Raw genomic sequence first — 24,536 nt, forward strand, 5'->3', positions numbered from 1 at the left:
ATGCTTGTAACTCCACAGACATTTATTCCACAACTACTAGGTCCAAACCATGGAAGGATACACAGAGCTGGCTCATCTCCTGCCCTTGAGCTGCGCACAATCTAGCGTGCCAGGCAGGTGTTTAAGCAGCTCTCTATAACACAAGGTAGGGCAAAAATCAAGGCCCACGAGGAAATTTCAAAGTGGTATGAGGTTACATAAGCTGGAACAAATAGTTGTGTATGGGTACAAGGGAAACTTCAAAGAAAAGAGCTCTGCTAATAGAAGAGGTTTAATTCTGAAACGTCATTCTGACCAAATGTACACAATAAAGCTTGCATTGAAAAAGCGAAATAAACCGATAATCCTTAAGGTAATCCATTATAGCAGTGCTACTGGGAAGATAATTATGAACCAAACTTTTTAACTACTTCTGAATAATGAGATTAATATAAGGTAGAAATTTTTTTATTTTTTATAGGTTCAGAAACATGACTCTGATCTACATTTAACACTTCTTAAAGTTCCAGCTTTTTAGAAGAAATGAGTATGAGAATGGGAAAAACTTAAGGCAATGTTATGGTAACATTTATCTTTTTTCTATTCAAGATGCAGCTCTTGAACATTTTTAGTAATTATGACTTTCAACCTGAAACGTTGCTTTAACTGTTTAAGCTAGAAATAAAGTGTAAACTTCATTGGTTAAAATAATTTCCTGGGACTTCAAGTTTAGATCATTTTTGTAAAACAACAAACTATGTAAGTAAAATGGAATCAGTGAGGGGGTCATCTTGAAGACTGTATCAGAACAGTAGTTCAATTTCAGCATTAAAGAAAGTGTGTCTTAAGAATATTTCTTCCAACACTATGAGAAAAATGTTTGACTTCAATCAACCAATCAGGAACTGTTCAAGTCAAGAACTCTTTTTCACTTAAAAACTTCTGTGCATAAAATACATCTGTATGTTTATTTTGACTGAAACCCTACTTTGTATTCTAGACTATCTCTTTTGAGGGTAAGTAGATTTAAAAAAACTTGCACATTGTCTATTTAAGTGTTCAAATACTAAAACACTCAAGTTCAATTACATCCCAAATAATATCCCTAAGATTTACCAGGTATTTAACAGAACAGGCCCTGTTCTGAGCACTCCTCCTCCTGACTTGTTTAATCCTGCTAAGAACTCTCCCATCTTAGCAGACAAGAGGCAGAGAAAAGAAAAAGTTAGGAAGCTGTCTAGAAATACAAGCCATAGTTTAACAAAAATAAACAGTGGTTTTATTGATTACATATATTTTCAACTCTAGTAATATATATTATAAACTTTAAGAATTAGCAATAAATGGCTGTATTTTTTACTAAGAATAATCTAGGCTATGGCAGCATGTTTGATGAATATTATTGAAGTCCTGCACAGTCATCATCTATCTATTTTTCAGAAAATCAGAAAATCAAGAAAATCTATCTATTTTTCATCATCCAAGCTTTGTATTAGGTCACGAGACAGTTACCCCTATACACACATTTCATTAAGTAGAAATAAGACATTACACGTTTTCTTTTTTGGCAAATCCTCCCTTTCTGTCATACAGATATATCCTCCCAAAGTTATTTTCTTATAATGTACAAAATTTATTTTTTATCCACAAGAGTTGTCTCAAATAACTTTCACCCTGGAAAGCTCAAAGGCATGAGGCAGTAACAAAATGCTACTCCGGACTCTGTATTTCACTTTTGCCTAAAACCCCCTTTGATAATTAAAACTAAATTAATCCCACATTATAATACTTACTTAGGAAAGTCTTTTTGTGTACATGTTTGCCACAAAGATGGAAAATGTCAACACATCTGAGCAAGTATTTGGCAGATCACAGAAGGAAAACAGGGCTGTGGGAAATGAAAACGCTTTAGTGTTTGACAGCTGAAGAGACTGATGACTGTCACTCCAATTTCTCATCTCCTTCTTCCACGTCTTTCAAATTGAGTACTTCCAAAGAGCCTTTGCCTTTTGTCTCCTTTTTTACGAGCTCATCGATTTCTCGGAAGCAGCCGGGGTCGATGAGACACACCTGAAACATTGAACACAGCTGGTGACCACATGAGGAAGAGCAGTACCATAGGATGGACACAGCTTTCACTTCCTATGAGACAAACACGCCATACTTTCCAGGTCTCTCTACAACCACAGATAAGACAACGCACAGGACGGCGGGCTGGGTTCTGGTCCAGCCTCTGCCCGTAAGTATGCACGCAGGCCTCTGTGACAAGGCATTATTCTCCCTATTGAGGACTTCTCCAGATTCCTCAGCTGTAAGGCTATGGTCCTTTTCATACTAAAATTTAGCATTAAAATTTACAGTCCAATGAAATCATCTCTTTGTATCCACATTTGAAGGAATTAAAAAAAAAAGAGGTGTAAGGCCTATTTAGAAACCATGTGCAAAGTTTTGCAAAGATTTTAGAACTTCAGAGAGTGTCAGATGTGTTGTTTTACATCTACAGCGGAAAGCGCAACAATCCTCTAGAGCTTATTTGTCAAGAAGCTGTAAAGCTCTAAGACGTGGGTTTGCAGGCAGCTGAATTTACACGATGTCTGAAGCTGCGGGGTGAGCAAAGTCATTAATAGAAGACTCACTGTAAAATATATTCTCTCATCGAAAATGAGCATTGACCAAAATCATTTTATCATGAATAATTTAACTAAAAAAGCAAACAAAAATTATAAGTGTTCTTAATGACAATTTGGTTCTACGGAGACCTTGACTGTCTTACCTAATTCTAGTTAAGATGTTTCTGGAAATGTCTTACTGTTCACACCTTCTAAATGTTTGTGACAGATTTATGACTAGTGAAGAAACTATTTTGGTAACGTGGAAGCAAAGAAACAAGAGTATGTTAATCTTACAATATCTAACTGTTGACCATAGTCTTCACTTTCTATAACCTTGATGAGTGGCTTGAGTTTTTCTTTCAGCTTCTTCCCTTCATTCACTGGAACAATGAACCGAAGTCTCATGTGAGCACGTTCTATCTGCATTTTCTCCTTTAACTGCTTTATCACTTCCAAAGCCTATCAAGACAAAATTAAAAACGTTTGCAATTTCTTTGCTGCTTCTGCTGCATTACTGCAGAAGGTATTCAAAACAAAGCAGTTTCCATCTAGCTGGACTGGGCAATGGTTTCTTAGACGACATGAAGAACATTAGCAACCACAGGAAAAAAATAGATAAATTGGGCTTCAAGATTAAAACCTTTTGTTCTTCAAAAAACTATCAAGAAAGTGAAAAGACAACCCATAGAATATGACAAAATACTGGCAAATCGTGCATTTGATACGGTATTAGTATCCAAAATATATAAAGAACTCTTACAACTCAATAATGAAGAGACAACTAATCAACTAAAAAATGGTCAAAGGATCTGAAGAGTGATTTCTCCAAAGACAGACAGACAAAGGGTCAATATGCCCATGAAAATATGGGCAAATTATCAGTCATTAGGGAAATGCAAATCAAAACCAGAATAATACCCCCAGGATGGCTATAATCAAAAAGTTGGACAATAACAAACATCACTGAGGATGTGGAGAAACTGGAACCCTTGTACACTGATTGTGGAAAAGTAAAATGGCTCAGCTGTTTTGGAAACTGGCTGAGCAATTCCTCAAAAGGTTAATACAGTCACCATATGAGCTAGCAATTCTGTTTCTGGGTATAGAGAAATGGAAACATACGTCCACACAAAAATTTGTAATCAATTTCATAGCAGCATTATTAATGGTAGCTAAAAAGTGGGAACAACCCAAATGTCCACCAACTGATGAATGAACAAAAGGTGGTATTTCCATACAGTGAACTATTATTCAGTCCTAAGAAGGAAAAAAGTACTGATAGATGCTACAACATGGATTAACCTTGAAAGGGCCACATACTGTATGACTCCATTTATATGAAATGTGCAGAATAGACAAGTCAATAAAAACAGAAATAAAATTTGCAGTTGCCTTATTCCCTCCTTATGAGACAGAGGAATGAGAAGTGACTGCCAACAGGTACAGGGTTTCATTTGGGGGTGATGAAATGTTCTCAAATTAGGTAGCAGGGAAGGGTGCAAAAACTCTGTGAGTATACGACTGAATTGTAGGCTTTAAATGGGTGACTTTTATAGTGTATGTATTATACAAACATTAAAAAAAAAAACTAGGGGCTTCCCTGGTGGCGCAGTGGTAGAGAATCTGCCTGCCAATGCAGGGGACATGGGTTCGAGCCCTGGTCTGGGAAGATCCCACATGCCGCGGAGCAACTAGGCCTGCGAGCCACAATTACTGAGCCTGCGCGTCTGGAGCCTGTGCTCCGCAACAAGAGAGGCCGCGATAGTGAGAGGCCCGCGCACCGTGATGAAGAGTGGCCCCCGCTTGCCGCAACTAGAGAAAGCCCTCGCACAGAAACGAAGACCCAACACAGCCATAAATAAATAAATAAAAATAAATAATTAAAAAAAAAAATCTAACAACTGGGGTTAAAATGATGCTTTAAAAATGCAAGTTTTATCTTTGTAAAAACATTTTTTATTTTATATTGGAGTATAGTTGATTAACAATGATGTGTTAGCTACAGGTGTACAGCAAAGGGATTCAGTTATACCCATACAAGTATCTATTCTTTTTCAAATTCTTTTCCCATTTAGGTTATTACTGAATATTGAGCCAAGTTCCCTGTGCTATACAGTAGGTCCTTGTTGGAAGAATCCAAGTTTTATCTTTAAAGGTCTGACTTGGATAGGAAGGTGAGAGTCCTAGTATATTTGTGTTTAGTTAAAACAAAGTCCATCACTCCTCTCTACAACCTCCATCGTTCCCCTCCCCTCTACCCCAAACCTCTTCCCACTTGCTTCCAAGTAGTGCCATTTTGTTATTACAGACCAACTATTTTAATGTTTTCCTCAGAGAACACTGATTTTCATGGACACTTTTTGACATTAAAAAACAACTCACCTGCTGTTTTGTACTCTTGTTGGGTTTGACGGAATAGTGGATGTCCTTCATGGCTCTCTCAATTAGGATAACGGTGTATGGTCTCTTTGTTTCAGGGTTCACACATTTGTCGGCCACAATAGTTGCAATGTCCCTAAACATCTGCTCCAGCTGTGTGTGCCGTTCTTTATCTGACACTTGAACCTCTCCTTTAGTCAAAATCTTAAAAAACCCAACAAGTTTAAGAAAAGTAATGTCTTTATTCCACACTATTTGTTAACTAACCACAGGAATTAATAACTGGGGAGAAAATTAAATTTCATCCTCTTCAGCTACTGATATTTGGTAATAACTTGAGCTTTGCCTAAAGGGATTATCTTGTTCCAAAATGTTACTTATTTAGATGGGGGATGGGGTAAAGGTAATCTTAGCAGAGGGTGTAAGTGATGAAATACTTGAAAAGGAATTCTATTTTCAGATATATTACACTAAAAATATATAAATGGACAAAATAAGGCAGTTTAGTAGGAAATCTGATTTCTGGAGGCTTTAGCAAAAAATATCCATGTCCTGAATTATTAAAAGTGATGTTGCACAGATCGAATTATTGCATAGTAACTGTTCACTCCAAAAAAATACTACTTTAAAGTTTAACATACCTGTAATCTAATATCTAATACTAATGGATATTAGGATCAATTATGCTGCAACTGTTAGAACCCACCTGCTTACAGATTTCAGTCTGGTCATCTGTTCCAAACGCACTGATGAGATCTTCCTTCCTTGCAACCTGACCTTTAGAGACATTTACAAACACTGAGTGGGTCTGCAGAACTTCGTCAAGGTCTTTTTCCCTTGGGAGGACAGGAGAGAAAGTCCTAAGTGAGTATGCTTGAAACTTCGAAGTTCATTCATATTTAAATACAAGACGGAGACGATATGAATAGTAAGAAACAACAAATACTCCTAAATGACCCTCGGTTCCAGGGGACCATTTCGTAATCCAGAACTCCATTTGTATTCGCAGTTACTCAGAGGTGAAAAACGTCGCGGGAATATGTGTGCCATCACTGAAGGGTGGGGTCCGGCTGCTGCCAAGGAATTCCAGCCCCTAGATGGCAGCAGTGAAGACCTTACGCACTTCGCTGAAACTACTGGGCTGAGATCTGCGACAAACGCAGGAACTATAGATGCACCTGAAAGACCAGGCCCTTTGCCTTGATCATTATTCTGACAAAAGGACCACAGTTATGAGGGTTTCTTGGCTGTGGCTTTTTATGACACCCGCGAAGCAAAGTCAAACCAAGCCCCAAACCAAACCGACCAAACAAAAAAAAAGGGAACGTCTGGTTTAGACCCTAAGCCCGGGCAGCAGGAGTAAGTTTCCCATTTCCTTCCCTGACGAGACCCCAGCTGGGCCTATTCGTTAGACGACCAGAGGGAGGCCGCCTTCGAGGCTACCAGCGCCGGCCAGGGCCCAGAGGTAGAGTGTCACTCACACGCCGCTCCGCCAGCCTACGACTTTGTTTTTGTAGCAGGCGATTTCGAAGCGCTTCCCGGCTCGCTTCATTCGTACTACGGCCACATTGGTCAGGCGGATCTGGTTGGTGGGGGTGAAGATCGACATCGTGGCCGCTCACAGACCTTGGGTCCGAAGAACCAAGGCAGACCCACGCTGCCTGCCTGAGGGCCAACTGAGCCTCGATATAACCACCCGGCGGCGCGCGGCACGGTAACGCCAGCAGACTGCGCAGCGCCGTGACTAACTCTGCCGCCACAATACACCCACGCAACTTACTGCGCAGGCGTCAGGTGTTGCGACAACCAGGCGCGGAGGAGGGAGGTAGAACGCCTGCGCATTGTGGCTTTTACGACACTGTTCCGCGCCCGGAAAGAGAGGGGCTCTTCCTTGACGTAATTTTCTTTCCAGAATGAACGAAAGAGCTCTGATTGGTTGGTGGAGCTAATGTTTGGTGACCGGGTGGAAACTCAGTGCCGGGCGCCTCACAGTTCCGCGGAGTTCCGGGCCACGCCCACGTTACCCTTTCGTTATAGAAAAATTTTAACAAAAAACGTAGAGAAAAAAGTGTAACGAACTGCCATGTACCGATCACCCCGCTTCAACAATTTTCAACATTTTGCCGTTGTTTCATTCTCCCTCATTTTTTTTTGTTGGAGTATTTTAAAATAAATCATCGTAAGGTTTTAGCTTTAAAAACTTGTCTAAACTAACAAATACACCCAACGAGATTAACCATAATTCCTTAATAGCGTCTCACAGCTAGTCCATAATCAAATTTCCCCTAAATAATGCCTTTTTACAGTCGGTGTGTTTCAAATGAGATTCAAACAGGCTCACAGATTGCATTCGGTTGACGATGCCCTTAGTCTATTAACGCCGCCTTTCCCTCCCCCACCTTTTTTCCCTGCTTCTGTCCGGATTCGCCCCTAACTCTCAAGCGCGGATTCCTGAGCCGCGGGGAGCGCTCCCGCTTCCTCGCCGGGAGCTGTGGGCGGTGCTTTTCTCTGGGCCCGCCCCCTTCCTCCTCTGAGCCAATCCGGACAGGTCTGCGAGTGGCATGGCTGCCCCCCGGTCCTCCGAGTGTGGGCACCCAGCTAATGCTGCGAGGTATTTCTGGTAGTTTCCCAGTATCCACGCCGGACAGTAAGTTTCTTAGGTCCGCAGTCCTGGTGTCTTGTTGGGCCGCAGGGCTCGGGCTCTGAGGAGAATGGGTAAGGTCCCCAGGCGGGTAAGGTTCGTGGGGTGGGAAGGGAGGAAACCGTTTTTTTGAGACCCTCGGGCCCCTTCCTCCAGAGTATGTTGCCCTTGTCAGCCCGGGACCGGTGCCGCTGGGGGCAGGGGAGGACTGATCCCTGCTCGTGACCTGGCTTTTGCCTTTTGAGGCTAGGAGATGAGTTTAGAACTATGCTTCTAACCTCAAGCAAAAGACAGAGAAAACTGTCTCCCCCTTACCCACGTGTGTTGAGGACTTTTGGTCCTTTCCAGGAGTAGCACCTGTAAACCTCAAATCTTAGACTTTGCCTTTTGAAATTACCCCCAGGTTCAGCATTTGAGGCCAGGTCCATCCATGTCTCCCTTAAAAAAAAGTGGGACTTGAGGTCAATTATTTGAGAACCCTTTGCAAGTAGCTGTGGGTCTCTAAAAATAAAATTAAAAAAAGAGGAATACGTTTAGTATTATTTTCCTTATGGAGCAGCGTAACAAAGCAAAATTAACTCATAATTCCACATAAAGTGTTTTGACTTTATGTTCCCTTCTTTTCCAATCGCTATATTCAAATGAAGATAAAATTTTATATTCTTTTTTTGAATTAGCATTATCATTATGACAATTATATTACATATCACAGTGTTTTGTTTTTATTAGAGTTGCTTTTTATAGATTTCTTAGTGGGGTTGTTGAATATGAAGGTTGGTTTTTCTTTTTTTTTCTCTTAAAATAAGAATGGGCATCATTGTATATGTAACTTCAAATAAAATTACTTGTATGTGTCATTTTAAATTTAGATCCTTCTTTGGATATGTGGGACTTCTCATCTTTAATATCATTATGGATAAACAGGTTTTACATATATTTGGGCTTTGCCTTTGGCTTTAGCCTTTGGATTTGTTTCCAGATTGTCATCAGAAAGCAGGTAAGTGGAGTTACCTTTATTTTTAAAATATATATATATTTATTTATTTTTGGCTGTGTTGAGTCTTCGTCGCGTGTGGGCTTTCTCTAGTTACGGCGAGCGGGGGCTACTCTTTGTTGTGGTGCGCGGGCTTCTCATTGCGGTAGCTTCTCTTGTTACGGAGCACGGGCTCTAGGCACGCAGGCTCCAGTAGTTGCGGCATGCAGCCTCAGTAGTTATGGCACACGGGCTTAGTTGCTCCGTAGCCTGTGGGATCTTCCTGGGCCAGGGCTTGAACCCGTGTCCCTTGCATTAGCAGGCGGATTCTTTACCACTGTGCCACCAGGGAAACCCAAGTGGAGTTAATTTTTCTAGGAGAGTATTTGGCATCAAATTTTGTAGAGAATGCAGAGTGCAGATTTTCTAAGGCTTCCAGAAAAATACAGAAATTCTAAAAGGAACTTTCGATCACTTTTATGTTTGGTCTCTAGAAATAGTTTTTCAATGCCAAAAAATTTTTCTTGTCAGTTTTTATAGACTAAGTTATTTACCTTTTCTTTGATGGGCTGTGGAAGTCTCATTGTTAAGATACAGGAAGGTTTTGTAATGAAAAATTAAACTTTTGCAAAAAACCCAAATCTGCTTAGCACCCTTAAGGGGTAGTAGTCTTCTCTTTTCTTTCCAGTAATTAAGAATCAGAAAATAAGTTTCTACTATTATTCCACTACAACACATTATGGGTGAAAGTACGTGTAGTTTTATCCTGGAAGGAATGGGAATCATTATAGTCTTAAGAAATGAGGGCCCTGCTTTTAAAGGACCTAATTATACCAAGGGGTTAATATTTGAGGAGTACAATCGAAAGATTAAGAGAATAATAAAATGGGTCAGTATCTGAGCGACTTATAATTTTCATCCCTAATGAAGTTGGGAAAATATTCAAACTTGATGGATTTTGTGTTTATTTCAAGAACAAAAACTCACAGGAGAAAACCGTTCCAAAAGCATCTTGGGATTTGATGACAAATGGCTATATCTCTCTTCAAAAGAAGGAAGTCTTTGTGTCTGGAGTGAAGATTTTCTATGGTTCTCAGACTGGCACAGCAAAGGTAAGAACTTATAATGACACTTTTCATTGGGTCTCCTGATCTTTTAAGAAAATTTCTGAAAAGTATTCTTTAGCAGTGAACTGAATTGATCTTCTAATCTTTTTTCATCTTTGTTTTTCCTTTTTACAGCATACATTTTTCCTTTCTGGGGTGGTGGGTGGGTTTCATCTCAATTTCAGCTGATTGGGGGTGTCTGGTGGTCACTGTCATGCGGGGTCTTTGTTCTGAAGCTTGCTTCTGCTCAGCAGAATGGAGACTTGGAGTTCCAAGTCCATTACTGTGTATAGAAGTAGGGGATAGTGAAAAATGGCAGCAGTATGTCCAGTATGGACCCTGACGTTCACAACTTCACACATCTATTTAATGAAATGTATTTTGATTTCTCAGTGTTAAAAGTGTTAACGATATACATTGAATACTGTATAGATACCGGCTGCAGATACATAGCTGAAAGATGCTTTAATTGTATTTAGATGCTGCCTGCTTCTTTATTATAAAGGTCACAGCTATTTATTGCTTTCTAGGAAAAGAGTCTAAGCCTAACATGAAAATGAATTAAAAACAGAATTCCTTGTCGTTGTTTTGGTAGAGTATTAAAGAGGGTTCTACTGCCCTCTCGTGGATGTTTTGTAGAATACTACTTTTTAAAAGGTTTTCAGTATTTTGTTGTGTGTGTCATAATTGAAGGTCACTTATAAGTAAGTTCAACCTTAAGCAGCAGAGGCAGGAAACTGGAAGAAACATTAGAAAGGCATCTGAGCTGCGGAAACAAAGTCCTTTTATGTTACTCATAGAAGATCTCATTCCTAGCCTCTCTTTTATGCCTGCTTTTACATTTTTTTAAAAGATCAAATTAATACTTGCAGATGGTAACAAATCCAGGTGTACAGAGGGTTCATAATGAAAAGTACTCTTCAGAGAATCCATTTTAACTATTGATATTTCTGTTTTTAATTCCTCTGAGGGTTATTTCTTGAACCTCCTTCTGCCATGTTTCTAGATTAATCAAGTTAGATAAAAGTTATTGACTCCTTGTATTAGTCAGTTCCTCAGATCTCAGCGGCTTAATATTGTTGCCCACATCATTGTTGATATGAGTTAAATGGCCCCCCTTCTTAAAGCTGTGCCATCTGAATTTCTCTATTTGGCTTTCACATTTGATTGATTTGTATTTGGCTTGGTATAGAAGACTCGGGCAAAATTCTTTTCTTACAACTTTGAGGGCATTACATCCTTGTCTTTTTTTTTTTTTCAATAAATTTATTTATTTTTTATTTTATTTACTTTGGCTGTGTTGGGTCTTCATTACTGCATGCAGGCTTTCTCTAGTTGCGGCGAGAGGGGGCTACTCTTTGTTGTGGTGCGCGGGCGTGCGCGGGCTTCTCATTGCGGTGACTTCTCTTGTTGCAGAGCATGGTCTCTAGGCGTGCAGGCTTCAGTAGTTGTGGTGCATGGGTTCCGTAGTTGTGACTCGTGGGCTCTAGAGCGCAGGCTCAGTAGTTGTGGCTCACGGGCTTAGTTGTTCCGCGGCATGTGGGATCTTCACGGACCAGGGCTCGAACCCGTGTCCCCTGCATTGGCAGATGGATTCTTAACCACTGCGCCACCAGGGAAGCCCCCTAGAAGCTTTTAGAATAATTCCCTTGTCCTAGATATTTGGAGCTTTTGTGAGATAGTGTCTAGGTTGGGTCTTTTTCAGCCATTGTATTGTATACTTGGGCTGTTTTGTTTTGAAAATTTGTGTGCATTAATTCTGCTGATATTTCTTGGGTAAACTTCTTTCCCTTCTGTTTTCTCTGTTCTACTTGGTTAGTTGGATGTTGGACCCTTTGGATGGTCTTCTGTGTCTCAAATCCTCTCTCATAACTTTTGGTAACTTTCTTTCTGTTCTGGGTTCTTGGATTTCAATTCCAAACCGTTTTTTTGAATGTTTTAGTTCGGCTATAATGTTTTTAATTGCAAAAATGCCATTCTGTTCAATTTCTATTGCATCTTTTTCATAATCTAAGAATATATTTCAGTGAGTTCCTGATTTATCTGCTTCCTCCATGTTTCTGCTGCTGCTATTTATCTTTCCTGTCACTTGTTCTCATCATGGTCTTGGTGATCTGTGGTTTTCTGTTCATATTTAGGATGGAATGATGGGGTAGCTGGTGTGGATTTTCTCTGTTAACTGTGTAAATAGACTTGTTTTCTCTAGTTGTTAGTTCTCACTGTATGCTGTGTGCAAGGTGGGTCAGGGTATGCCAGGTGACCTATCTACCTCACATCTCCCTCTAACTACCACCTCAATTTTTTTTTTTTTTTTATAGTATTACTCCTTGAAAGTGTTGTCTGTGCTTGCTGTCTCTAATTTCTCTACTCCTGTCTTTCTTGACCCACTCCAGTTAGGCTTGTGTGCCCCAGCCTGCTCCCAGTGACTTTCATGTCGCTAATTAATTCCCAGTCTTCATCTTACTTGGCCTCTTAGCTGCACGACAGCTCCTTCCTTGTTGACATACTTTCTCCATTGAACTTTTGGGACACTCTTCTCTAGGTTCTCCTCCTCCTCTGCTGAGGCTAGTCTGCCTCACTGTCATTTGTGGATTTCTCCTCATCTTCTTGCCTTGCAAAGATAGGAGCGTCCCAGGGCACAGTTCTTGAGACTATGTCTTTATCTGCACTCACTTCACTCTCTAAGGGATCTTGTTATCTAGAGCTTTCAGTTCTATTTATTAGAATTTGACAGAGTTTTTCTGTAAAGGGCTAGATATTTTATTTTACATATGTTTTTTAGGTTTTCAGGTTTTGCAAGGCGTATGGTCTTTGTTGCAGCTGTTCAGCTCCGCTGATGTCGTGTGAAAGCAGCCGTGGACCATGTGTAAATAAATGAGCATGACTGTATTCCAGTAACCTTTACTTATAAAGACAGAGGGCCGGATCTGGCCTGCAGGCCCTAGTGTGCTGATCCCTGTAGTAGATGATGGCCTCTAAATGTATGTTTCTAATCTGAACTTTTCCTCTCAACCCCAGACACTCATCCCCAGCTGCCTATCTATCTTAGATCTTCATGTGGATGGATGTGTAGTAGGCGACTCAGAATTAGTGTGCTCACAACTAAACTCCCGATTTTCTGCCCAAACCTCTTCCACCTCTAATTTTTCCCATTCCGATAAATGGCAACTGCATCCTTCCAGTTGCCCAGTTCAAAAAAACCTTTGACTTCTCTCTTTTTCTTACTACCCACATCCAGTCTGTCAGCACATGCTGCGTGTTCTACTTTCAGAATAGATCCAGATTCCAGTCACTTCTTACCGCCTTCACTGCTGCTGCCCCGGCCTAAGCCAGCCTCCCTCATACTTTGTCTGGGTTACTGCGGTCATCTCATCCTCAGCCTCCTTCGTTTAGCCCGTCCCAGCAACCACAGGGACCGTGAGAACTTAGGCGAAATGGTGTTAATCATCTTGGCTTAATACCATGCAGTGACTCCCTCATTCACTTAAAGCAAATGCCAAAGCCCCCATGGTGGCCAAGAGGCCCTCACTTCTGGGTCTCCACCATCTCCTTTACCTCATGTCCTTGGTGCCCTCCTCCAGTCTTATTAACCTCCTTGCCGAGTGTGCTCGCGCGTTTGGGCCTTTTCACTTACACGTCCCTCTGCTGGGGATAGCCTCTGGCTTGCTCTCTCACTTCCTTCAGGTCTTGCTCAAGTCTTTATTTTTGAGGCCTGTGGCAGTGTTGTCTGACACCAAATAGTTGTTTTCCCACACCTATTTTCCGATTCTGGTACTGTCTACTCGAGTTATTGTCAGATTGTCCCCACCTCAGACACCAGTCACAAGTCCCAGGGGCCATGTGTACTCCTGACTGGCCAGCTATACATTCAGGGGTTCCCACAGTCTCTTTCGTAGGTTTGCTAATTCCCTAGAATGACTCACAGAATGCAGGGAATTGCTTTGCTTAGTCTACTGGTTTATCATAATGGATACAACTCAGAAAGAGACAAATGGGAGAGATGATGGGGCAGGTCTTGGGGGGAGGGGCGGCACAGAGCTTGTGTGTCCTATTTTGACGTGCCACCTCCTCGGCATATCAATGTGTCCCCCAACCCCTGTCATTTAGGGTTTTTTATGGAGATTTCATTACGTAAGCATGACTGATTAAATCATCGACCATATCTGATTGAACTGCATCTCCTGCCACCCCTCCCCTCCCCTCCCCACAGGGAGAGAAGATGTTGAAAGTTCTAAGCCTTTAATCCCAGGGTTGGTTTTCCGCTGACCAGCCCCCATCCTGAAGCTACCTAGTCCCCCACCGCAACCCCATGAGTCATCTCATTAACACACCAAAGACAGCAAGTTCCAAGGATTTTAGGAGCTCTACGAGCTCCCTGGAGACAAAGACCAAATATTTATTTTTTATTCTATATACCTGTCCTGACCCTCCTTATGTAAAATAACAACTCTCCCCATGCCTCCAATACCGCATTCTTACCCCTTATCCTCTTTTCCTCCACAGCACTGATCACCATCTGATATACTGTGTATTTTCTCATTTGTGTGTTTATTCTCTCTCTGTCCATTAGAACATCTCCTTGAGGATGTTCCTTGATGCTCCTTAAGGGCAGGGAACATGTGTGCCTTGTTCCCTGTTGGGTAATATCGCCCAGAGCTGAGACTGGCCTGGTGGATGCCCAGTAAATGGCGAGGGCAGGCTTAGCTTTAGTCCTGGCAGGTGGTGAGCCAAGTGTTAGGCTACCAGGCCAGAAAGAGGAAGAGAATTCCCTGGGGTGCCAACATCTGGCTAGAAGTTGTAGCCTTCCCCAACCATTTGGTTCATTTTGTTTGGAGAAGAGAGTAGCAGGAGTCTGCCTGGGGGTAAAAGGTGAGTGTCGCTGAGGCTCTGTGTGCACCGGTCCCATATGATACAGTTTCTCTGTATGCCCCAGGGTCTTCTCTGGCCCACTGCTCCCTCCCATTTTTGCCCCCGTGACTGACTGATCCCAGAGCCCCTCTGGTTCTCTGTCTCCCCCGAGGCTTTCTTCGGTCTGTCAGCCTGCTGCTTTCTGCTTTCTGTCTCCCAGAAATGTGCTCGCAGTTCTCATATTTCCCACTCTCCTCCCTCTTTGGTATTTCTTCTCCGTCTATATGTTTCTTCTAGTGGGGCAAAGCAGCCGAAATGTCTACAAGTACATATAATCCCACATATGTACTTGTAGAGTGAGAACAACACAGCTGAGTGATTGGTCTCTGTAAAGATGCTTGAGAAAATGGTAGAAATAAGAATAGAATTTGTGTTGATGGTGTTACATGTCAGTCACCGGAAAAGCTTTTCATGCTAAATGCTTCATTACCTTGCCAACAGGAATAAATGAAGACTGTATTTTTCATTTATTTAGCTTATTGAAGACTTTATTTGATTTTTTTCCCTCCTATCAGGGATTTGCGACAGTTCTTGCCGAAGCAGTTAGCTCCCTTGATCTGCCTGTGGCAGTTATTAATCTGAAGGAATATGACCCAGATGACCATCTAGTAGAAGAGGTTGGTAATTGTCTTATTTTTCCTTCAATCATAACTTTCAAATTTAATTGACCTCCTGTGTTCTGGGATAAACAGACTCTTCAGAATAAATTTAATTTTCACGCTAAAGGATTCCAGTCGGTTGAGCGTTCAGTGTCAGTCAGGTGCTGAGTGTGTGGTGGCGTGCTGACTTGGGCATGATGCGGGGCCGGTCCCTCTGGGGTGTTAGACTGAAAGCTTGGGTGGTTGGAAGTTCCCTCCTGCTTTGACTGTCGTAATCAAAGAGGGTTGTCACTGATGGCCGTGTGCCGGGCATGTGAACCACGTGTAAGCCTGCTGAAAGGTCAGGAGCCACTTGGGTGGCAGAAGCAGTATGGGTTTTGGAGTTAGAGAAATCTCTTTAACTGGCCGTGTGACCTCCAGGTGTAATGTCGTATCTGTGAGAGCTTCATTTCTTCACCTGAGGAATGCCCTGCCCCCTCCTCTAGCCATGCCCAGGTAGGGAAGTTGGCCTGACAGCAGCGGTTCTCCAAGCGTGGTCCTTGAACCGACAGTATCAGCATTTCTGGGAACTCGTTAGAAATGCAGATTCTCAGGTCCTAGCCCAGCCCCGCGGAATCAAAGTCTGGATGTGGGGCTGTGTTTTAACAAGTGTCCCAGGTGATTCTGAAGCAGCTAAAGTTGGAGAAGCAGTTGGAACAGGCATCGACAGGCCTTTTCTTTAAAGTGCCAGATGGTAAATATCTTCAGCTTTGTGGGCCACGCAGCTACTGAGTTCTGCCTTTGAGGCACGAAACAGCCAAAAACAGTATGTAAATGAGTGAGTGTGGCTGTGTTCCAATAAAATTTTATTTACAAAAACAGGCAGTGAGTGGGACTGGGCCTGCGGGCTGTAATTTGCCAGTCCCTTCTTAGTGGATAAACCTCTAGCTGTAAATGTGCATTTCCTTCTCCCCCAAGATACGTTGGAGTACAAATGAGTGAGCTTGAATCCGCTCTAAATTATTTGTTTAAAATTATTAGCAAGCTTGGATACTTAATTATTTGTAAGGAATTACTTATAACTTACCTCCTGACTTGGAACTGTGAAGATACACCTGAGCAGATGAAATACTGTGGCTCACAGGACTGAAGATGTGTTTTGTTTCCCGTGGAGATGATGGTGCCAAGTGTTAAGTCACTTTACATTTAACGTTTTATTGCTTTGATTTTTCAGGGGATTTTTTAGAGATCTTTCTGTATTTCTTCCTGACTGATTTGGCTTTTGTTTCCAATATGGCACGCAGGAGCTGATAGGAATTTATAGTCTGGGAAATGGGACGGAGTATATGGTGAAGGGCACCAGGAGGTGTGTTGGCAGGAGCAAGGGGCTGGGTTTTCTCCCCTGTGCAAGGTCCTGGCCCTGTTTCCTTTCTCTTTTGAAAATAAGTAACATTTCTAAAAGCACTCTTTGTCTTTAGAGGTTAGTGTGATATGAATGTCAGCGTTTCAAAAAGGATTTTCTTCATTGAGATAACTTTATATCTTGGCTACTCTTCTGAAATAATGAATTTGTTGGTTAGGTTACCAGTAAAAATGTCTGTGCCTTCCTGGTTGCTACCTACACTGACGGTCGGCCGACTGAGAGCGCGGAGTGGTTCTACAGGTGGCTAGAGGAAGCAGCCAATGACTTTCGATTTGGCAAAACGTACCTGAAGGGTGTGAGATATGCGGTGTTTGGCCTGGGAAATTCTGCGTATGTGAGCCACTTCAACAAGGTAGGTACAAGGTAGGTATGTGTTGAATTGTAGGGATACATTCTCTTAAGTGAAAAAAAAAAATCACCTACACAGGTACATACATGTGGGTGTATGTGAGACAATCCACACTCTTTGGTACTTATTAATAAACTTTTTGTGTTATTCTTTTTATCGCTGGGAATTGCTACCGTATAGGAGGCTCTCAGTAAATTTTTATTGAATAAAATGAATGAAAATGCTTCCTATTGTCTAGCGTCTTAGCGGCTTGTATTCATGGCCAGAGTCTAGCCTCCTGTCCCCAGGCAGGACCTTGTAGATGGAAGGTCCCTGATTCTTTGGGACCTGTTCTGTTGTGGAGTGACCTTTACTGCCCAAACTAACTCTTCACACAGTTAACTTGTTGTCTTTTAATCATTACTTTTCTTTTCTTTTTTTTTTTTTTTAATTTTATTTATTTATAGTTGTTTGTGCCGGGTCTTAGTTGTGGCAGGTGGGCTCCTTAGTTATGGCTCGCGGGCTTCTTAGTTGTGGCAGGTGGGCTCCTTAGTTGCGGCATGCATGTGGGATCTCATTCCCGGACCAGGGATCGAACCCGGGCCCCCTGTATTGGGAGCACGGAGCCTTAACCACTGTACCACCAGGGAAGTCCCTAATCATTACTTTTTAAAGTAATGAAATAGAAGAAAAACATTCACTGCCCTTTATGTAATAAAATATTAATTGTTTTCTTTTATTCTCCTGGATCCTTTTTTCTGAGTGAAATTAACTTGGCTCCTTTTCCTTTGCATTCTCTATACTTTAAAAAAGAAAAATGTGGAGCCTCTCAGTTTCTTAGTGGTTCTGAAAAGCGATCAGAATTTTTTTACGTGTCCCTCTCCCCAGATGTGAGCACAGCTCGGCTCACCTATCTTTGGTAGAATGTGAGGAAAGATGAAGGTGGAGATCTTTCTGTAAAAGTTGTTTTCATCCAACTGTTCTATCAAGATGTGTATTCTCCATGCCTGCCCCCCCCCATATTTCAAAGGAAGTAGACACAAGGTAAAATTCAGATATGTAAATATTTTGTTTACTGTCTTGCCACTTAGGAAGCCTGTTAAGTTTTTGAACTCTTAATTGTACTTCTTGATAACTCCTGTGCCTCAGCTTAAGTGCTTCATGCTGTAATAAAATGCATTTCTGGCTTATGAAATCATGAGTCTTGCCAAATGGGCTCCGTTTGTACTTTGTTGTTTAATGGTCTTTGGCCCCAGAGGCTTTATTTTAGAAGAAACTGATTTTGCTACTGAGTGATTTCATTCTGACCATGGTTTAGAAGACAAGTTTTCAAATCCTTCATCAGGTACTAACCCTTAGTTTAACAAAAGAATTTGTCGGTCCCTATATTTAAAAAAAAAAAAAAAAATCTTCTGCAGAATCTTACCCGAACATATCAACGGCTGGAGGGCCTGAAGCCCTTTTGACTGAGCAGTTCCTCCTTCCTAGCAGCGGCCGGGGACCGGGCCCCAGCGGAACCCCAGGCTGTCGCAGAGCAGGCTGCCGGCCTCTGATCTGGAGGACTGTTGTAGCTCACCTGTCTCGTCCTCCTGCAGGTGGGGAAGAACGTGGACAAGTGGCTCTGGATGCTCGGCGCCCATCGCGTGATGTCCCGAGGGGAGGGCGACTGCGACGTGGTTAAAAGCAAACACGGCAGCATCGAGGCCGACTTCACAGCGTGGAAGGCTAGGTTCATCTCCCGGCTGCAGGCGCTCTGTAAAGGCGAGAGAAGACCCTGCGGTGGCAACTGCGAGAAAGGCAAGTGCGAGTCTAATCAGCGCGGCTCGGAGGCAGTGGAGCCAGGGTCTCACGCTCAAGAGGGATCTCATCAGAGAGGCGCTGAGGTACGGAGCCCACGTGTCCATGTCTCCCTGGTTTCCGCCTGCATTTGGAGGTGCTGAACCTCTCCTCTGTCCTGGGAAGCTCCTTCCTTGGCCTCTGGTTAGAAGGAAGAGCTGCAGCTCATGTGGGGATGTTCTGGAGAGAGTGGGGTCCTAGGATAAGCCATCTTGTGCTGGGTGCTTTCCTCAATATGTTCTTTAATTGTTGCATTGCTGGAATCCAGTAGGTTTCTGCCCCGGTTAGCAGGTTAGGAAACGGGTCTGGAGAAGTTGGGTATGTCCCGGCTGAGCTCATATCTTTTTATCCCCGAACCACATATTCCTCCCGACCTCTTTTATTTAACGACTCCATTAATCACTCAGACTTGAAGGCTGCAAGTCATCCCAGGTTCCTCTCTTTCATCCCTCACATTCTAAAAATTTCTCTTTCTTCAGATACCCCAGTTCCTTTGAAGCTCGTGTTACATCAGGCTGTATCACTGCTGTTGTCTTTGGGCCACCTGGTCGCTTGCATCATTTGGGAACAACTTGACATTCTGACTCCCTGTCTTTCTCGCCACCGTTGTTCCTGTCATTCCTCTTGGTGGCTGAGCCATCCACATAGATGATTTATCCTGTCCCGTTCCTGGCCTTCACACCCCCAGGAACCATTTTCTCCAGTGACCTCGGCCTCCCACTTCCATGCTCACCTCTGACATTTCATGTCCCTATGACCTGAGCTCTGAGCTCTCTCTGGTGTTCTTACTTTAAAGTTCTTTGGACCCCATGTTTTTTTTCACAGGGTAGTGCTAACTGCTTACTTCACTTCTGTCTTTACCCAGTTTTTAAATTTTATACTCGTTCTCTTAAAAACATCTTCAATTCCCTTGCCGTCCACTCCCTCTTCTAACCCAGTTGGCTAAGCCCCAAGCCAGGTTGGAACCTGTCTGCCTTCTCTTTGACCACAGATTGGTGGCCACAGGCTCAGGTGTGCAGCCAGAACTGCCCCCAGTCTCCAGCATCCTCTCACTCTCCGAGACCACTGTTCAGTGCTCTCTTTCCCCCACCCCTTCCTCCAGCTCTCATAGGAAGCCGACAGAGAATTCTCTTAGAGCCTCCCCGCCCTGTCTACAAATCCTGCCATCTTTTCTGCCACGGAGACCAAGTATCTAGTTCCTGTCAAGCCCACTCTGTGCATGTTCTGGGATCAAGGACTTTGTTCCTTCATATATTGTGTGTCTCTCCCCTGCACTGTTAATCTCTCTCTCTCTACTAGGTGGTCCCCAGAAATACATAAATGTGCTCTGGAATCACCTGTGTTTAAACAAACACAGAAAGCAAATAAGAAACAAGCCTTTCCTTTGTTCTGTGCCTTTCAGCTGCTGTTTCATTTTTCTGCTCTTTTTCTAGCCAGTCTTTTTGCTTTCATTTGTTTATCTTCCCTCCAGTTGGCTCCTAACATTTTAAAAAACTTAAAAAAATTTTGAGGTAAAATTTGCAAAGCATAAAATTAACCATTTTAAAATACATACAATCTAGTGTTATTTAGTACATTCCCAATTTTGTGTAACCACTGCCTGTATCAAGTTCCAATACCTTTTCATCACCTCAAAAAAAACCCCTTACCCATTAAGCAGTCACTCTTCACTCCCTTTCCCTCAGCCCTGACAACCTCCACTTTGCTTTCTGTCTCTATGGATTTACTTATTCTGGATATTTTATACAAGTGGAATCATTAATATGTGAGCTTTTTTGTCTGACTTCTTTCACTTAGCATAAAAAAGGTTCATCCATGTTGTAGCATGTGTCAGTACTTCATTCCTTTTTACGGCTGAATAATATTCCATTGAATGGAATTGTTGATCCGTTTATCTGTTGATGAGAATTCTGGTTATTTCTACCTTTTGGCTATTGTGAATAGTGCTGCTATGATATTCATGTACAGGTGTTTGTTTGAGTAACTTTTCAGTTCTTTTGGGTATATACCTAGGAGTGGATTGCTGGATCTTGTGGTAATTCTATGTTTAACATTTTGAGGAACCACCAAGCTGTTTTCCCCAGTGGCTGCACCTTTTTGCATTCCTACCAGCAATGTACAAGTCTTCCAATTTCTCCACATCCTTGTTAACACTTTTTTTTTTTTCTTAATTGTAGCCGTTCTAGTGAGTGTGAAGTGATGTCTCCTTGAGGGCTTTTTTGGTTTTGTTTGTTTATTTTTTTAATTTTTAAAATTTTTATTGAAGTATAGTTGATTTACAATGCTGTGTTAGTTTCAGGTGTACAGGAAAGTGATTCAGTTATATACGCACACACATATATTTATATATATACACACATATGTGTATATATATTCTTTTTCAGATTCTTTTCCACTTATAGTTATTACAAGATATTGAATATAGTTCTCTGTGCCATGCAGTAGGTCCTTGTTGTTTATCTCTTACCAGATATATAACTTGCAAATATTTCCTCCCATATAGACTTCCTTTTCACTTTCTTGGTCATGTCTTTTGATGCACTAAAGTTATTAATTTCCATGAAGATCTATTTGTCCATATTTTCTTTTGTTGCTCATGCTGTAGGGGTCATAATATGAATCCATTGCCAAATCCAAGGTAATGAAGAGTTATTTCTATGTTTTCTTCTAAGAATATTATAGTTTTAGTTCTTATATTTAGGTCTTTGCTTCATTTTGAGTTTATGTTTGTGTATGGTGTGAGGTCAGGGTCCAGTTTTATTCTTTGGCATGTGTAGATCCATTTTTCCCAGCACCATTTGTTGAAAAGACGATTCTTTCTCGACTGAATGGACTTAGCACCCTTGTCAAAAGTCCATTGTCCACAGATGTGTGGGTTTATTTCTGGATTCTGTTCCACTGATCTATATGTCTCTCCTTAAGTCAGTACCACACTGTAGATTTGTAGTTAAGTTTTGACATCAGGAGCCCTCCTACTTTGTTCTTTTTCAATGTTGTTTTGGTTATTTTGGGTTCCTTGCAATTCCATATGAATTTGAGAAGCGGTCTTTCCATTTCTTGCAATTCCATATGAATTTGAGAAGCGGTCTTTCCATTTCTGCAAAACACATTGTTGGGCTTTTGATAGGGACTGTATTGAGTTTGTAGATCACTTTGAATAGTATTGTCATCCTAACAGTATAAAGTCTTTCAGTCCATGAACACGGGCTGTCTTTCCATTTATTTATGTGGTCTTTAGTTCCTTTCAGCAATATTTTGAGTTTTCAGTGTCCAAGTGGTTTACCTTGGTTAAATTTTTTCTTACGTATTTTATTCCTTTAGAAGCTATTGAATTCCACAGTCATCAGAGAAGATACTTTGGTTGATTTTAATCTTTTGTGGCCTAATGTATGGTCTGTCCTGGAGAATATTCCATGTGCACTTGAGAAAAATGTGTAGTCTCCTGTTTTTGAGTGGAATGTTCTGTATATATCTATTAGGTCTAGTGGATTATAGTCTTGTCCCAGTCCTCTATTTCCTTATTGATCTTCTATCCAGTTGTTCTATCCATTATTGAAAGTGGGGTATTGAAGTTTCCAACTATTGTAGAATTATCTTTTCTCCCTTCAGTTTGTCAATTTTTACTTCATATGTTTTGGGCTCTGTTAGGTCCATATATGTTTATAATCATTAAGTCTTCTTGGTGGGCTAATACTTTTATCAATATATAATATCCTTCGTCTCTTGTAACATTCTTGGCTTAAAGTCTGTTTTGTCTGAGGTTAGTATAGCTACCCTTGCTCTCTTTTGGTTATTATTTGCATGGCATATCTTTTTCTTTCTTTTTTTTATGTTTTTTTTTTTTGGCTGTGCCACGTGGCTTGCAGGATCGTAGTTCTCCAACCAGGGATCAAACCCAGGCCCCCTACAGTGGAAGCACAGAGTCCTAACCACTGGACCGCCAGTGAATTCCCTGGAATATCTTTTTCTGTCCTTTGACTTTCAACCTCTTTTTATCTTTGGATCTAATGTGAGTCTGTTGTAGACAACGTGGAGTTGGTTCCCTTTCTTCTTCTTTGTTTTGATCCATTCTACTTGTCTCTGCCTTTTAATTGGAGAGTTTAACCCATTTTCACTTATAATAATTACTGATAAGCAAACGCTTCTGTCATTTAATTATACTTTCTATATATTTTACATCTTTTTGTTCCTTAATTTTTTCATTACTGCCGCCTTTTGTGTTTTTTTTTTGTGGGGTACCAATTTGATTCCTTTCTCATTTTCATTTCTGTACATTTTTAAGTTATTTTTTGGTAGTCACCCTGGGGATTGCAGTTAACCTCTTTGACTTACACCACTCTATTTGAATTAATATCACCTTTATATACAAAAACTGTGCTCCTATTCAGCTCTGTCCCATCCCCTCTATGTTACTGTTGTCACAAATTACGAGTTTACATGTTGTGTGCCCATTAACATGGATTTTTAGTTATTTTATGCATTTGTCTTTTAAATCATATAGGGAAAAAGGAATTATAAACAAAAATTACAGTAATACTGACTTTTGTATTTAACCTATATACCTGACTTTAATTTTCCTTTTTCTTGGTTCCGTGTTTACTTGGTTTTTGTAAGCCTTTGACTAATTCTCAGAGTTCTGACAAAATGACATCTGTTGGTTTTTGCTTAATTTTTAGGTGTGTCTGTGGGGGAACAAGCCCTTAGAGTTACCTACTCTGGCGTTTTTGCTGATACCACTCATAGTTTTTAACATCTAAAAAAATTTAAGTTAAAAAATGTTTTTAAAATCAAAAGTAACACTTGTACATATAAAACTTCAAATAGTACTTAGAGGCTTATAATTAAAAACTGTACTTCCTTGTCTATTTCTATCTAATTCTTATTTTCCCAAGGCAGCCACTTTTAATTCTTTTACCTTTTTCATTTATATTCTTAAATAATAGTCCCTTCCTGCTATTGACTTTTAAAAATGTCAAAATCTCACACACACACACACACGCACACACACACACACGCGCACACACACACACACAGCATCATTTCCCTTCTTCTTATTCTCTTGTATCACACTTTCTGGTTGGACCATTATTCATTGTCATTATTGTAACTGTGTGCATATTTATATCTGCCCTATATACTAGATTATTATATTTTCATTCTTATACATTTATTCTCCTTAAGATTATTGCTGCATTTTTAAAAATAAATTTATTTATATTGTATTTTTGGCTGTGTTGGGTCTTCGTTGCCATGCACAGGCTTTCTCTAGCTGTGGCGAGTGGGGGCTACTCTTCATTGTGGTGCATGGGCTTCTCATTGCGGTGGCTTCTCTTGTTACGGAGCATGGGCTCTAGGTGCATGGGCTTCAGTAGTTGTGGCACGCAGGCTCAGTAGTTGTGGCTCACGGGCTTTAGAGCACAGGCGCAGTAGTTGTGGTGCACAGGCTTAGTTGCTCTGCAGCATTTGGGATCTTTGTGGACCAGGGCTCGAACCCGTGTCCCCTGCATTGGCAGGCGGCTTCTTAACCACTGTGCCACCAGGGAAGCCCCCTGTTGCTACATATGTTTTGATTTCTCTATAACCATCACTAATTCTAGAACTATCAGAACTGAAAGTTGTTTTTCAGTATTCTGTAGTTGTTACTGATTCTTGGTGGCTTCTCGCGTGCCCTCTCCTTCTGCTCCACTGTGGCGTGGCTGCCCTCGAAGCCTTGCTGCAGCTGAAGTCCTGTGTCTTCCACCCACAGCCAGCTTCTTGGGTTCCCTAATTCTTG

At 41.4% G+C, this 24,536-nt stretch overlaps 2 protein-coding genes across 5 annotated transcripts in view; one reads left to right on the forward strand and one right to left on the reverse strand.

Moving 5' to 3' along the window:
* Positions 1-253: 253 nt before the first annotated feature.
* On the reverse strand, positions 254-6,757 carry SBDS (SBDS ribosome maturation factor). Its single transcript, XM_082358678.1, has 5 exons — positions 6,452-6,757; positions 5,677-5,806; positions 4,974-5,174; positions 2,886-3,050; positions 254-2,049 (listed from the first exon to the last, which is right to left on the reverse strand). Exons 1-5 carry the CDS (start codon positions 6,577-6,579, stop codon positions 1,921-1,923), a joined length of 753 nt encoding a protein of 250 aa, XP_082214804.1. The 5' UTR covers positions 6,580-6,757; the 3' UTR covers positions 254-1,920.
* Positions 6,758-6,864: 107 nt separating this feature from the next.
* LOC309612626 (S-adenosyl-L-methionine-dependent tRNA 4-demethylwyosine synthase TYW1) overlaps positions 6,865-24,536 on the forward strand; it is a 214,294-nt gene continuing 196,622 nt past the window's right edge. For 3 of the 4 annotated variants that reach the window (XM_082358575.1, XM_082358572.1, XM_082358574.1), the window contains exons 1-6: positions 6,865-7,617; positions 8,481-8,608; positions 9,559-9,696; positions 15,114-15,215; positions 16,757-16,951; positions 18,523-18,810. In XM_082358575.1, the coding sequence (XP_082214701.1) occupies positions 7,572-7,617; positions 8,481-8,608; positions 9,559-9,696; positions 15,114-15,215; positions 16,757-16,951; positions 18,523-18,810 (897 nt within the window). In that variant the 5' untranslated portion in view covers positions 6,865-7,571. Of the gene's footprint in view, positions 7,686-8,480; positions 8,609-9,558; positions 9,697-15,113; positions 15,216-16,756; positions 16,952-18,522; positions 18,811-24,536 lie in introns of all 4 variants that reach the window. The other variant, XM_082358573.1, reaches the window with a different exon arrangement.

Source organism: Balaenoptera borealis (genome assembly GCF_965194805.1).
Source record: "Balaenoptera borealis genome assembly, chromosome: 16".
Lineage (NCBI taxonomy): Eukaryota > Metazoa > Chordata > Mammalia > Artiodactyla > Balaenopteridae > Balaenoptera > Balaenoptera borealis.

Bases quoted from the DNA above. Each gene is read 5' to 3' on its own strand.
- SBDS (XM_082358678.1), bottom strand. From the start codon at position 6,579: ATGTCGATCTTCACCCCCACCAACCAGATCCGCCTGACCAATGTGGCC. The intron at 5,807-6,451 runs GTGAGTGACACT...TGTCCTCCCAAG, and splicing joins GTAGGCTGGCGGAGCGGCGT to GGAAAAAGACCTTGACGAAG. The intron at 2,050-2,885 runs GTAAGATTAACA...TCAATGTTTCAG, and splicing joins ATGGTCAACAGTTAGATATT to GTGTGTCTCATCGACCCCGG.